The sequence below is a fragment of the Stegostoma tigrinum genome, chromosome 9 (genome assembly GCF_030684315.1).
Source record: "Stegostoma tigrinum isolate sSteTig4 chromosome 9, sSteTig4.hap1, whole genome shotgun sequence".
Classification (NCBI taxonomy): domain Eukaryota; kingdom Metazoa; phylum Chordata; class Chondrichthyes; order Orectolobiformes; family Stegostomatidae; genus Stegostoma; species Stegostoma tigrinum.
Window position 1 is genome coordinate 79,770,116 of NC_081362.1, and position 14,307 is coordinate 79,784,422.

The 14,307-nt window shown below is 39.4% G+C and overlaps 1 protein-coding gene across 2 annotated transcripts in view; it reads left to right on the plus strand.

Annotated features, from left to right (window-relative positions):
- Positions 1 to 14,307, plus strand: part of slc30a6 (solute carrier family 30 member 6) — a 155,335-nt gene that overhangs the window by 3,714 nt on the left and 137,314 nt on the right. The window contains exon 3 of one of the 2 annotated variants that reach the window (XM_048536336.2): positions 9,214 to 9,267. The exons of the other annotated variant lie outside the window; for it this stretch is intronic. Within the exon in view, the coding sequence (XP_048392293.1) occupies positions 9,214 to 9,267 (54 nt within the window). The remainder of the gene's footprint in view (positions 1 to 9,213; positions 9,268 to 14,307) is intronic. 2 annotated transcript variants of the gene reach the window in all.

Sequence of the window (14,307 nt, forward strand, 5' to 3'; positions counted from 1 at the left end):
GATGTGGCAGCACTATGTTCCTTCTGTTTTCTCCAGCCACTCTACAGACTTCCATGGTCCATGTGCAGCAGTGGCAGAGAACTGGAATGAATGCATCAGAACACCGAGTGGCCCTTCGCATCAACTGCATAGCTTAGAGGGTGCATTCCTGCAGAATCTGTCCTGCCACCTGGACAGAACATTAACCAGGAATGGCACTGGAGAATCTTGGGGCATTGGCTGTGAAGAATTGATCGATTAATTAATTTATTGTCACGTGTACCGAAATACAGTGAAAAGTTTTGTTTATGAGCCATACAGGCAGGTCACAGGAAGCAAAGGATTTATGGATTTAGAGACATATAGGTTACTTTGTAGGTTACACTAACAGAGGCTAGAGTCCATTCAACAGTCTGATAAGGGCTAGAAAGAAGCTGTTCCTGAACCTGCTTATGCATGAGTTCAGGCTTCTGTATCTTCTGTTTGACGGAAGAAGTTGTAGGAGGCCATTACAAGGGTGCCGTGGGTCTTTGGTGATATTGGCTGCCTCTTCACGGCAGGGAGCCATGTAAATAGAGCCCATGAATGGAAGATTGGCTTCCGTGATGGCCTGAGCTGTGCACACCACCTTCTGCAATTTCGTGTAGTCTTGTGCAGAGCATTTGCTGTACCAGGCTGTTAGGCACCCAGACAGTATGCTTACAATAGTATATCTGTAGAAGTTAGTGAGGGACCTCATAGACATGCCAAATTTCCTCATCTGCGTGAGGAAGAAGAGGCGTTGTTATGACTTCTTGACTGTTACATTGACATGGGTAAGTCCAGGGCAGGTCATTGGTTATCATCACTCCTAAGAACTTTATGGTTTTCTCTCTCGCAACCTGCATTCCGTTGATGAATATGGGGTTGGGGGGAGGGAGTGCGTACTCCTCCTTTATTTCTGAAGTCAGTGATTAGTTCTTTAGCTTTACCAACGTAGAAAGACGGATTGTTTCCTTTGCACCACATCACCAAGCCTCTGTCTCCCTTCTGTATTTTGACTCGTCTTTATTAGATATCTGCCCCACCACAGTGGTTTTAACAGCAAACTTATAGATGGTGTTCATTTGGAATTTGGCAACACAGTCGTGGGTGTACAGGGAATACAGTAGGGGGCTGAAGGCACATCCTTGGCGGACTCCAGTGTTGAGTGTTATTGTGGCGGAATTGCAGTTACCTACCCTCACTATGGGGCAGAAAGCTGAGGTTCCAGTTGCAGTGGGCAGAGCTGCGACAGAGGTCTTGCGGTAGCCAATGAGCAGGAGTCTGATGTAGGTGTCGTTGTTGTCCAGATGTTCCAGGAATGAGTGCGGGGCTTGGGGTAAGTTATGTTGGTAGGCAGATTGTGGGGGATGGAGGCGGGTTGGGAGGCTGATGTGGGCCATGACCAGCCTCTCAAAGCACTTCATAATTATTGAAGTCATAGCTATTAGGCAGAAGTCATTAAGGTACACTGCGTGTATTTTCTTAGGTGCGGGGTTGATGGTGGTCTTATTGAAGCACGTGGGGACTTCAGCGTGTAGGATGGAGAAGTTGAAGATGTCGGTGATTACCTTTGCCAGTTGGTCTGCACAGGACCTGAGTACTAACTTGGTCAAATTGTTGCTTGACTAGTCTATGGGACAGCTTGCCCAAGAGCACAAGCACCCAGTTGTTAGTGAGGAGAACTTTACACGGTCAACTGACCTTTGTCATTTTTGGTGCCTAAGTTTATCCCAAGTTGTCAGTCCTGTTTTATTATTTGACTCTTCTGTAGCTTTTTGATAAAACTAATTGCTAGGCGATTTCAGAGCACATTAAAGAGTTAAGAGGTACAGTTGCACTTACAGCAACAGATAATTATCTAGATTAATGCACTGGTATCCTTGCTCTAAGTTGGTAGTTGGTGCTGGCAATTCATTCAGATTTTTGGAGCTTCTCACCATGCTACTGGGGAAGGATTCTACATTAGCGCAGCTCAAATTTGTGCTTGTCACTTACTTGAAGATTAAAGTAATGACTTTACTCTTTGAAGCAGAACAAAATGCATTCTTTTGAAGTTTAGTTGCTTCCACGCAATTAACTTTCAAAACAGTGAAGGGAAAATGAATCTAAATAATATTTAACATTATGTGTTGAAGAAATACAGCAGTATGGCAGCAGCTATGGAGCCAAAATGGAGTTAAAGTTTCAAATCCACTGACTCTGCCAGTTTTGAAGGCTCACTAGACTCAAAATTTCAACTTTTTTGGTTGTTATAGAAACTGTTATGTTTTCATGTCAGATTGTTAATATCAGCAGTTCCTTATGTTTATTTAAATAATATATGCTCTGATCTACTTTGTTATCTCAGATTCTCCAGCATCTGCAGTTCCTATTATCTCAAATCTCCAAGTGTAGCGCTGGATGAACACAACAGGCCAAGCAGCATCTTAAGAGCAGAAAAGCTGATGTTTCGGGCCTAGACCCTTCATCAGAAATGGGGGAGGGGGAGGGGGAGAGGGTTCTGAATTAAATAGGGAGAGAGGGGGAGGCGGATCGAAGATGAATGGACAAGAGGATAGGTGGAGAGGAGACAGACAAGTTAAAGAGGCGGGAATGGAGCCAGTAGAGGTGAGTGTAGGTGGGGAGGTAAGGAGGAAATAGGTCAGCCCGGGAAAGACAGACAGGTCAAGGAAGTGGGATGAGATTAGTAGGTAGGAAATGGAGGTGCGGCTTGAGGTGGTAGGAGGGGATAGGTGAGAGGAAGAACAGGTTAGGGAGGTGGCGATGAGCTTGTCTGGTTTTGGGATGCAATAGGGTGAGGGGACATTTTGAAACTTGTGAAATCCACATTGATATCATTGGGCTGCAGGGTTCCCAAGCGGAATATGAGTTGCTATTCCTGCAACCTTTGGGTGGCATCATTGTGGCACTGCAGGAGGCCCAGGATGGACATGTCATCTGTGGAATGGGAGGGGAAGTTGAAATGTTTCACGACTGGGAGGTGCAGTAGTTTATTGCGAACTGAGCGTAGGTGTTTTGCAAAGCGGTCCCCAAGCCTCCGCTTGGTTTTCCCGATGTAGAGGAGGCCACAGTGGGTGCAGCGGATGCAGTGTACCACATTGGCAGATGTGCAGGTGAACATCTGCTTGATGTGGAAAGTCTTCTTGGGGCCAGGGATGGGGGTGAGGGACTAGGTATGGGGGCAGGTGTAGCACATCCTGTGGTTGCAGGGAAAAGTGCCGGGTGTGGTGGGGTTGGAGGGGAGTGTGGCGCGGACAACTCCACCTATCTTCTCCCCCATCCATCTTTGATCAGCTTCCCCCTCCCTCCTGATTTATTTCAGGACCCTCTTTCCCCTCCCCCATTTCTGATGAAGGGCCTATGGGCAAAACGTCAGCTTTTTCTGCTCCTAAGATGCTGCTTGGCCTGCTATGTTCATCCAGCTGTATACTTTGTTACTTTGTGATTTGCATCAGTCTACAGTACTCCGTGGGCAGTATTGATGATTGACCATTTGTCAGACTCACTGAAAATACCTAAAGGGCAGACCTATCGTTGAAAAAAGTGCAGGTTCTATTCAGCCTAAACATAGACCTATCATAGGTGCAAGTTTCATAGTGGATAGATTGTTTTAGCTTGGTTCTAGCAAAATTAATTTCAACATCCTGCACAGTTTGCTGCCAACTTGATCTATATTCTTCAATCTCAGAACATCAACCAAGTTTCTGATGTTCAATATGTATACTATGCTTGGGAGGAGTTGTCAGTGGTATATTTTGGAAATTAATTGAGACTAAATTTCCTCATGTTCCACAACATCATATTTTACTTTTTTTATCTTCCCTATGGACGAAAATGTTCATCCAAGCTACACTCAATTTCTGTATTTTGATATTGATGCTTGTAAGATAATTATGTATCTGGCTTCACATGTGTTATGCAATTTAATCTTGTGTTTCACCAAATACTGACTTGCTCAGAGTCTTTAAGCAGCAATTGTACGAAGAAATATTAACCTAGTTCTACCTCAAGTAGTGATATAAACTTCAGTTCTTTTCATTCCTGTCTCTTCAAATCAGGAAGGGAAGTTGAAGACCTTCAAAAGTCTTTTGACTGTCTCTCACAATCTAGGTGATTGATTATCATATGAGCATTATTATTGTAAATAAAACTCTTCGAAAAGGAGAGACCCTATACAAAAAGCAAGATGAGTTGTTTTGATACTTTGCACTGCATCATACTTCACAATGTGGCAACAAAAAGGAAATCAACTATCCTACTTGGCAGAAAATAAACAATCAGCGATTGTGTGCTAATGCAGAAACCCTAAAGCATCCTGGGAATAAATTTGGTTATTTCTAACTTAGATTCATATCATAAAATTCATGTCAATAAGTCAAAAGAATACAAAAACATTAATCTTATGAAATCAAACTAAATCTTCATTTTGTACATGAGAGCTGAATAAGGTCTCTTGCATACTGCGGTTGTCACAAGACTTCTGTAACATGCATTGGCTCAATGTCACCTCTGCCCTTTGTCACCTAAGTGTAAGTTACCCCACTCCCCGAAGACCTTAGACACGCATCTGGTTCAGCCATTCTCTAGAACAAGGATAACTGCTGCATTTAACCATTGCTTCAATTTCCTCTTACAAAACAGACTACATCGTCACTAAGGTTTAAGCCATGTTCAGCAGCCCCAGCTTTTACCCCCTTCTGTTTGTCCACCAAGTCCAGGTATCCTCTAATTTTCATCTTATCCTAAACCTGAAACTACTTGTCTCCTCTGGTTTTTCTTCCATTTCTGCCTCATCCATGAGATCTACTTCCTGCTGTGCAAAACTGGTTTGCATGATAGCTGATGTTGTAAATAGTTTTGTCTCATCTCGTACTGAACCTGTTTTTCAAAGCCATCAGCATCACCACCTGACTTTTCAGACTCCCACTCATGATCTTTCTGTGGACCAGCCAAGTAAATGTCACAACAAAGAACAGTTCAGAGGCTAGGTATTCCTGGGTATTGCAGCATGGTTAACATAACATTGCAAAATCTAACCACCACTTGCAAGGAGGAGATTGGTATGATCATGAAATGCACTTGTCTCAATACACACACCTATAATAACAACGCCATAGTGGACACTGATCAGCATCTTATTCACCAGCCTAAATTTCCTCCCTGTCCTCCACTACCAGCATACTTCGTTGAAATGTCTCCTATCTACAAGGCTAAAAGTTTTGGATTTAATCTGATTTATGGTGGTAATGTTGTGGACCTCACCTAGACAATGATTGAGATGCTACCTTGGTTCTGCTAGCTAGAGAGGGTAGGATATGGTTAGGGTTTTCGTTCCTGGTGTTTGACTAAGTCACCAGAGGTTTCACTCTTCACTCACTCCTGAGTTGATGGCAAGAGTTCAAATTTAAAAGCGAATTGATATTGCCAACTTAATGAATAGATAGTTTTTTTTAAGTTCATTCATAGAATATGGTTGTTGCTGGTTGGGCTAGTATTTTTTGCCCATCTTTAATTGCCGTTAGTTTAATTGGCTTAGCCATTTCAGAGTCAACCACATTGCCATGAGTCTAGAATGGTCTATTTTCTTCCCTAAAAGACGTGAGTGAACTTTATGACAATTGGCACTTGCTCCATGGTCAACATTGGACCAGCTTAGAACATGGTGTAAGAAGTAAGCCTGCCAAAATCCTTAAATTAATTAACGTCAGTGGCAATGTTTACACTCTCACAGTGGTGTATATGTGGAATGAGCTGCCAGAAATGGTAGCGGCGGGTACAATTACAACATTTTAAAAGACATTTGGACGTGTGCGTGAATAGGAAAGATTTAGAGGGATATGGGCCAAATCAGGCAAATGGGACTAGTTCAGTTTAGGAAACCTACTTAGCATAGACGGGTTGGGGCAGAGGGCCTGTTTCCATGCTGAACACCTTTATGACTCTACAAATAATTAATTCTTTTGCTGAAACTCTTTCCAGCAAAGATGCAGAAATTATTAACAAATGGTTTAAAATATACTCTACAAATATAACGAACTCTCACTAATGCAGAAACAACACACTTGTGATCTCTCCAAGCATGCAGGAAGAAAAGTTTGCATGCAGAGTATCTGCATACTGTGGTATTCTGCAGAGTATCAAACCTTAAATCTTGGCCAAATAAAAGTTAGTCAGAAAAACACTAAAGGATGTATTGTCTCTTTTAAGAGTTTGTTGCTTCCAAATATTCATGAAAAAATTTGTGTCGTTAACACAGAATATCTGTGGTGTCTATCGGGTAAGCCTTTATCGTCCATTATATTTCAACTCCATTTTTTCATTGGTCCTGAAGTTTGAATCTAAGCAGTTAATTCTAGGTCATAGTTGTTTGTACTGATCTCCAAGGATTGTGTGGAGTTCTGCCCACATCTGTTTTTTTCATTGACTTGAGTTGTGGGTGTTGCTGGCTGAGCCAGCATTTATTGCCTATCCTGAATTACCCATAAGAATGCGGTGTTAATCTGTATTCTTGAATTACTGCAGTCTATGTGCTGTAGGTACACCCACAATGCGTGAAAGAGGGAAATGTCATTGGAACCGTACTCATCCAGGAAAGTGCGGTATATTCCATCACACTTTTGACTTGTGCCTTCTACATGGTGGACAGGCTTTGGAGAATCAGGTGGGAATTTATTCTTCACAGTATTCCAAGTCTCTGACCTGTTCATGTAGCCACAGTAATTCTGTGATGAGTCCTATTGAGTTTCTGCTACATGGAAACTCCCCAGGATGTTGATAGTGAGGGACTAAATGATGGTAATGCCATTGAATATCAAGGGGTAGTGGTTAGATTATCTCTTATTGGAGATGGTCATTGCCTGGCATTTGAGTGGTATGAATGTGAGTTGCCACTTGTCAGCCCAAGTCTAAATCTTGTTCAGGGCTTCTTGCATTTAAACATTAACTGCATCTGTATTTGAAACTTGTGAATGGTGCTGTGTATTGTGCAATCATCGGTGAACATCCCCATTTCTGACTTTATGACGGAGGGTAGGTCATTGATGAAGCAGCTGAAGGTGACTGGGTCTCGGGCAGTACCCTTAGCAGCTCCTGCAAAGATATCTCGGAACTAGGGTGACTGACCTTCAACAACTACAACCATCATCTTGTGTGATATGACTGCAACTAGTGGAGAGAATGGATAAAATATCTCCAATACTGCATTAGTAAGTGCAAGTAGGCTTTTTTTTAAGTTATGTGTCTCAAACTTATTTTCTCTCTTGATTTGTTCAAGTATTAGAAACTCTATGTTAATTCTAAAGTAACAAATTTTCATTTGTACGGTAATTCAATGTTGTAAGATGTTACAACGTGCTTAACTATAGTTAAGCAGGTGGGTTACCTACCATCCCAAAACTTGAATTTATCAGGTACCAACATGGGGAAGAATATGTAACAACTTCACCCCTGATATTTCTGTAAACATTTTATAGCAATTCGACACCTGGTCAGATTGTTTTCTTTGTGTCATTTGGACTAAATTAGAAACTTAATGGATTGAATCCATTTTCACTGTATTTTGGTGCTCATTGTAGTCATCCCATTCAATATCAATTTGAGACTTTAAAAATATATTTTCTTTGGCAGTTATTGTCTCGTGGGATACGTCCGAGATCAGTGCTGGGATCCCAGCTTTTCGCAATATCTAAATAAATGATTTAGATGAGGGAACTAAATGTAATCTCTCCAAATTTATAGACAACACAGACCTAGGTGAGAATGTTAACCTATGAGAAGGATGTAGAGATGCTTCATCTGTGATTTGAACAAATTGAATGAGCAGGCAAATAAATGTGAGTTTACTCACTTAAGTATCAAAAACAGGAAGGCAGATTATTATCTGAATGGTGATAGATTGGGAAAAGGGGGTGTGCAATGAGACCTGGATGTCTTTATGCACCAGCCACTGAAAGTAAGAATGCTGGTACAGCAGCCAACAACAAAGGCAAATGGTATGTTAGCTTTCATAGTGAGAAGATAAGAGTACAGGAGCAGGGATATCTAGCTGCACTTGTACAAGGTCTTGGTGAGACCAGATCTAGAGTATTCTGTGCAGATTTCTTATCCTTATTTGATGCAGGATATTCTGGTTATAAAGGGAGTGCAACTGCGGTTTATCAAAGTGATTCCTGGGATGGCAGTACTGACATATGAAGAGAGACTGGATTTGTTTGGACTATATTCATTGGAGTTTAGAAGAATGAGGGGGTGTCTCATAGAAACCTATAAAATTCTAACATGTCTACAATGGATGATTTCAAGAAGAATGATCTCAAAAACTGGGAAGTCTGGAACTAGGGGTTACAATCGAAGGATGCAGGGTAGGCTGTTTAGGACTGAGATGAGAAATTTGCTCTCCCAAAGATTGGTGTGCCTTTGGAATTTTCTGGTAGGGAGAGCAAGAACTGGGTACTGAGTTGGATGACCAGCCATATCATATTGAAAGGCGGAGCAGACACAAAGGGTCAAATGTCCTGCACTTTTTCTATGTTTTTCTATTCTCAATGTTCTTATTTCATATTTAGTCAGAGTATTTCTTCAAAAATTGAACAGCTGTGGGAGTTTTAAAATTAGCGAGAAAAACCATATCTAGCCTTCATGTTAGAGCAAGTTTATATAATGGGCACAATTTAAGATAGAGGGTCTTAATTTTCTACTCAATCCTCACTCTACTTATGGCACTGTTGTTAGAAAGACGATAGTCTGAAATTGTTCGAGAACATATAGTTTGACATGTAATAAAAGACAGAGGCAGAAAATCTGGGGCTTGACCACTAGGTGGGTCCATTGGAAAACTCACTGACTTGAGAAACGCAGCTCTTGTAATTTCATTCATCAGTTCCAAGGAGGAAAAGTACTGCGTCTGATATATATATCTATGTTATATATGTTACACATGTATAATGAAATGAAGAAGTATAAAAAATTGGTGAAAAGTTAGTGTAATACAGTGCGGGTGGGAGTAAAAGATAGCCTTGAAGTGGAGCCAGTAAGTTGGACACACGTTAGGAGCAGCCAATTTGCTTCTGCTAATGAGAAAATTGGCCGTTGTCTTACTTTTTTTGCCACTGTTTGTTCCTGCCCTATTTTAGCTATTTGTTTCATATTAATGTTAATTAGTAATTATCGTAGCTCTTATCAGATTCTGAAATACTTCATGCTTGATCATAGATAACTGGTGGATTGAAAGCTGCAGGTGTAGAAAGGTGGCCACATTGTGCACAGGTGAGTCACAAGTGCTTTGTACATACTTGTGACTTTCATAACTAGTATTGAAATTATTTGGTGCTTATGCTAAAATAATCTATGGTATAAGAAATACTCTAAAGTGTTATCATTGGATAAATTAGTACTTCTGTTGTCTGGTCATTGGCTTAAAGCTGTTATGCATGTGTATTGAAATATTTTGTTTATTTTTCCCCACTGTATGAGTAGTTCACTTGTTTTTGCCATTCCATCTTTTTGAAATTTTTTTTGTATCTAAACCACGTCAATTTTTATGAGCAGCAGCACATATTTGTACAGTGTGTTTCTCCAAGACAGTTCATTCTTTCGGCCCACCACTAAATTATTGTTCAGATAGTTTTTGCTATTTCTATCACATTTTTAAAGCAGTCTCTGGTAAGGAAAATTTAAATGCTGAAATAAATTCAAAATACTGTGAAAGCTGGAAATCTAAAATAAAATCAGAAATAAATGGAAGGAATAAGCAGGTCTAGCAGCCTCTGTGGAAAGAGAGTCAGAGATAACATTGAATGAATGATTTTATTGTCACATGTATTTTACAGTGAGAAAAACAGTAGAACATAACGAAACACTTTTCCACTGCTATACATACATTCATATATATGTCATATGCTGATAAGCGGGTTAATAATTAAACTTGCAATTTGTTTCAGTATTTCCAGCATCTGGTGTTAATAAACACAATATAAATAATTGAGTGAGGACTGAAGGCCACGACTTCTGAATTTTTCAAGTTTGTTTGTGTCACTGCTCTTCTGTTTGGTGATCCACATTAAGAGACTGCAGACTTCTAAGAATTTCAAAAATTGTATTGAGGACAGTACAAAGCCACAAAGTTCGCAAGTCTTTCTGTGATAAACCAATGATGTGTTCAGTACTACTTCCAGCTGTTGTCTGGAATTGGAAAATTCAATCTGTTTTGCTTTGAGTTTCTGTCCTTCTTTCACCTTCACCTATTGCATCTGACTCTATCCTTCCTTTCCTTAATTATTTCTGAGAGTAGGCTTTCCATCAGTATCCGTTCCATAACTCCTGCAGTTAACTTGATGAAATCTCCTCACACCTGCAAGGATTCCTAACCATTCTCCCAGTTTCTGTATCTCTGTTGCATTTATTCTGATGATGCCATCTTCTACCAGGCTAATTGCTTTTCACTTATCTGAGAATTCCCCTCCCAATTATGTGTGACAGGGCCTTCTGCCACGTCTGATCCATCCCTCATACTTTGGCTTTCATCCTGCTGCCTCTTTCCCAAAACAATGTTAGGGTTTCCCTTGTCTTTTCTTTCCACCCCCCCCCTCGGCTCCATATTCAAAGGATCATTCTCTGCCATTTCTGCCACTTCTAGCAAAGTGCCTCAACTCGCTTCATTTAACACCATTCCACAGGGGCACTTCCTCGGTGACACCCTGGTCCAGTCTTTTATTGCTCTGAACTCTTCTTGACTTCCCCATGGCACCTTCATATGCAATCGCAGAAGATGTAATGCTTGCCATTCATTTCTTCCCTCTATTGTTCAAGGTCCCAAACACATCTTTCAGGTGATGCAGTATTTTGCTTATACATTTTTCAATCTCATCTATAGTATTCACTGCTCACGTTGTGGTCCCGTTTACATTGGCAAGATCAGAGGTAAATTAGGTACCTGCTTTGATGAATGCTTCTGCTCCGTCTGTAAAAATGACTTTGACCTTCCAGTTGCTTGCCATTTCAACAAACCATCTTGCTGTTATGTTAACATTACTGTCCTGGACCTGCTTAAACATGCCAATGAATCACAATGCAAGCTTGGGGAGCAAAGCATCATTTTCTGCTTATGCTGTTTGCAGCCTTGATGTCTCTATTGAATTTCATAACTTTAGAAACTGATTACATTATATCTGTTCTTCATTTTCTTTTATTCTCTTCTCTTAACGACATGCTACCATCAAAACCAATCTTCCCCCCAACAGCTTTGTCATGTTTATTTAGTATTTAGGACCAATCCTGTCTCTTTCACATTTTTGTTTTCACCCATTTAACGTATTTTTCCCTGTTCACCATTAGAAACCCATTTGTCTTTTGCACTGGGCCTCCATCTTTGTCAAAAGTACACTGGAGGTCCCTGATTTACAAACATCCAGTTTACAAACATGATTCCATACAGGGATAACTTTAAATGTCTGACACAGGAATATTTCCTGTACTTACAAGTGGCTACTTTATGTTTTCCTGCATTGTGTTCCAACTTGTGTACAAATTGACTTGTGAATGGGCTCAAGAATGGAACCAGATTGTAACCTGGCAACTGTCAAAAAGTGCCAATACCTTTCAGTTCTCAGGAAGAGTCGTTACCAGACCCAATGTTAACTCTGTTTCCCTTTCTACAGATGCTGCTGGACCTGAATTTTTCCAGTAATATCTGTTTTTTTTTTTACAGATGGCATTTGAGAAGTTTCTCTTTTCCAGTTTCTAAAATGTCGATCTTTATTTAATTGAGAATTTGCTTAAACTTTTCAAAGAATTCAAAGTTTGTGGGGCCATACCATGTCTCCCATCAACCAATCATCCCAGAACTAAATTAATGTAAGAAGTAACTCAGATTGACAAGTTTTGACATGGTGCTGCATTATACTTTGGATATTCCTTAAATCCCCTTTAATATACCTCTAGTTGGGCAGTTTAGTGAGACTCTGTTTTCAGCAAAATGCTTGGATATGTTTCTGAATTTTACTAATTAATAGGATAAAGTATCAAATATATGGCATTTGCTTCATGTTAGCTGCTGGCTGTGTTTATGAACCAATACATTAATGTATGAATCGCTTGCATGCCCACAATGGGCCAGGGTATTTGCTCACTTGGAGAAATGATGAATGATGTGAGGAGCTCTTTTAATGAAGGAAAGTGAATGCTGAGATTGCTTGGACTAGGAAAGAAATGAAAGCATAAGTCAAATTTGTCTGAAGATATGAGAGAAGTTGAACATTCAAGCACTTTAAAGACTTATCATTTCTGTTGTCAAGTTTAAGAATAGAATGAAATTATGATATATCTTAAATAATGTTCTTCAGGCTCATATATTCCTTTTAATTCTGCTAATTTTTCTTTCGAAATTAGTCCAGTTACCTTTCATATTTCATGATTGCACAAAGCCTCAATGTAACATTGATGCAGACTGTTTAGATCAAACCAAGTAATGCAAATGAAGGGTAACTATGTCAAGAGCCATTGAATTAGTTGCAGTATATGGGTGACCCGATAGCTTCCAATTTTTAATAACAAGGTGTAGAGCTGGATGAACACAGCAGGCGAAGCAGCAACAGAGGAGCAGGCAGGCTGACATTTTGGGCCTAGACCCTTCTTCAGAAAATTCTGAAGAAAGGTCTGAGCCCAAAACATCAGCTTTCCTTCTCCTCTGATGCTGCTTGGCCTGCTGTGTTCATCCAGCTCTCTGCACCTTGTTATCTCAGATTCTCCAGCATCTGCAGTTCCTACTATCTTTTCTAATTTTTAATCATTTGTTTCAGAATACCTAGTTGATTCTTAGCTGAAATTTTAATCCATGTTCAGAAGCCCATAAACATAGCTTGTATATTGGCTTTGTAGCCCTCTGGTACTAAAATATAAATGCCCCTTGTTATTAGCTCAGTCGGTTCTAGAGTTTAAAGCTGATTAAATTAAGGTTGTTGTTTGCAGGATTACCCATTTTTGCTTTACAGAAAATCTGTACAATCGATACAATGCATTAAAATCTGTTCTCAACTTTTCTTTCCTATGTGTCCGATTGTGTTTGACTTAGTTATTTGATGTTAAACCCTATGTAATTTTGAAATGTATTTAACTATATTTTGCTGTTTGATAGGCACAAAGGTTTTCCTAAATTTGAAGGGTCACTCAAAGAGCAACTCTCTTTCCCAGTCTCAGATAAAGTGTAAAATGTACCCCTTTACAACAGCAGTCAAAATAATGTGTCTTCTGTGTTCTATGAAGCCCAGTAATTTGTGTCAGCCTCTGCTAGAGTGACAGGGGATGTAAGCTGACAACAAAAGAGCTACTCTAAGTATGGCAAATTGAAATGTCACTGAAAAATCTCTATTACGGGTAGTCAATGCATGGAATCTTGCTTGCACATGTTGTGCTGTAGACTTCATAACTTTTCGACTTTAATGGATACAGTGTTCTGTATTCGTAGGATAGTGTTTCAGTTCATGACCATTATTTATTATGCCTCCTGGTAATCTCTCTCCAAATGGTGTAGGTTTTCAGTGATAAGTGAATATAATTTGTAATCCGGAAAATTTTAGATTCTGGTTTAAAGCATTCATTCATTTTTTAGATCTATATGTATGTAATAAATTATCTACCCACCCCCACTCTAAACTCATTTGTGGTTGCATGAGCCATAGTAATTCCTGAGTTCATCTTGCATCTCACTAAATTTTAAACTACTTCCTCTGAATTATCATGTAGGTTTATTGAGAAAATGGAAAACTGTTTTATTATTAATAAATAAATGACTATAATTTGATTTTATTATTCTTTTGCTTAAAGGCATTTCATGTACAATGCATAGTGATAGTAAGTTAGAAGTAGCAAAGAAAGTTGCTACTGTAATCTGATTGCAATTTCAGTTTTCATAACCCCAATTGTTATGTACTGTTAATACTGATGTTTAGCTGAAAATCAGATAGTACATGCTTTTAACCACAGCTGAAATAAAGACAACTATATTGGCATTTCTTTTCTTAATTTTTTTGCGAGATAGTTTACCTACTTTGTGAATTGACTGAAATATGTACATCAGTGGTCTGTATTAAGAAAGTTTATGTATGTAACATGATTGCATTTTTAGATTACAAGTTGTGCTGGCTCAGATACAGTTTCAGTTTCTGCTGAAATTCATTTCCATAAATACAAACATTAACATTTCCCATGAATTGAACATAGTTATCTAATATTTCTTTGCATTAAAAATGTTCATTGTATCCAAGAGTAGTAACATTATACAGTATTTTTAATAAAACTGGAAATAGGTTT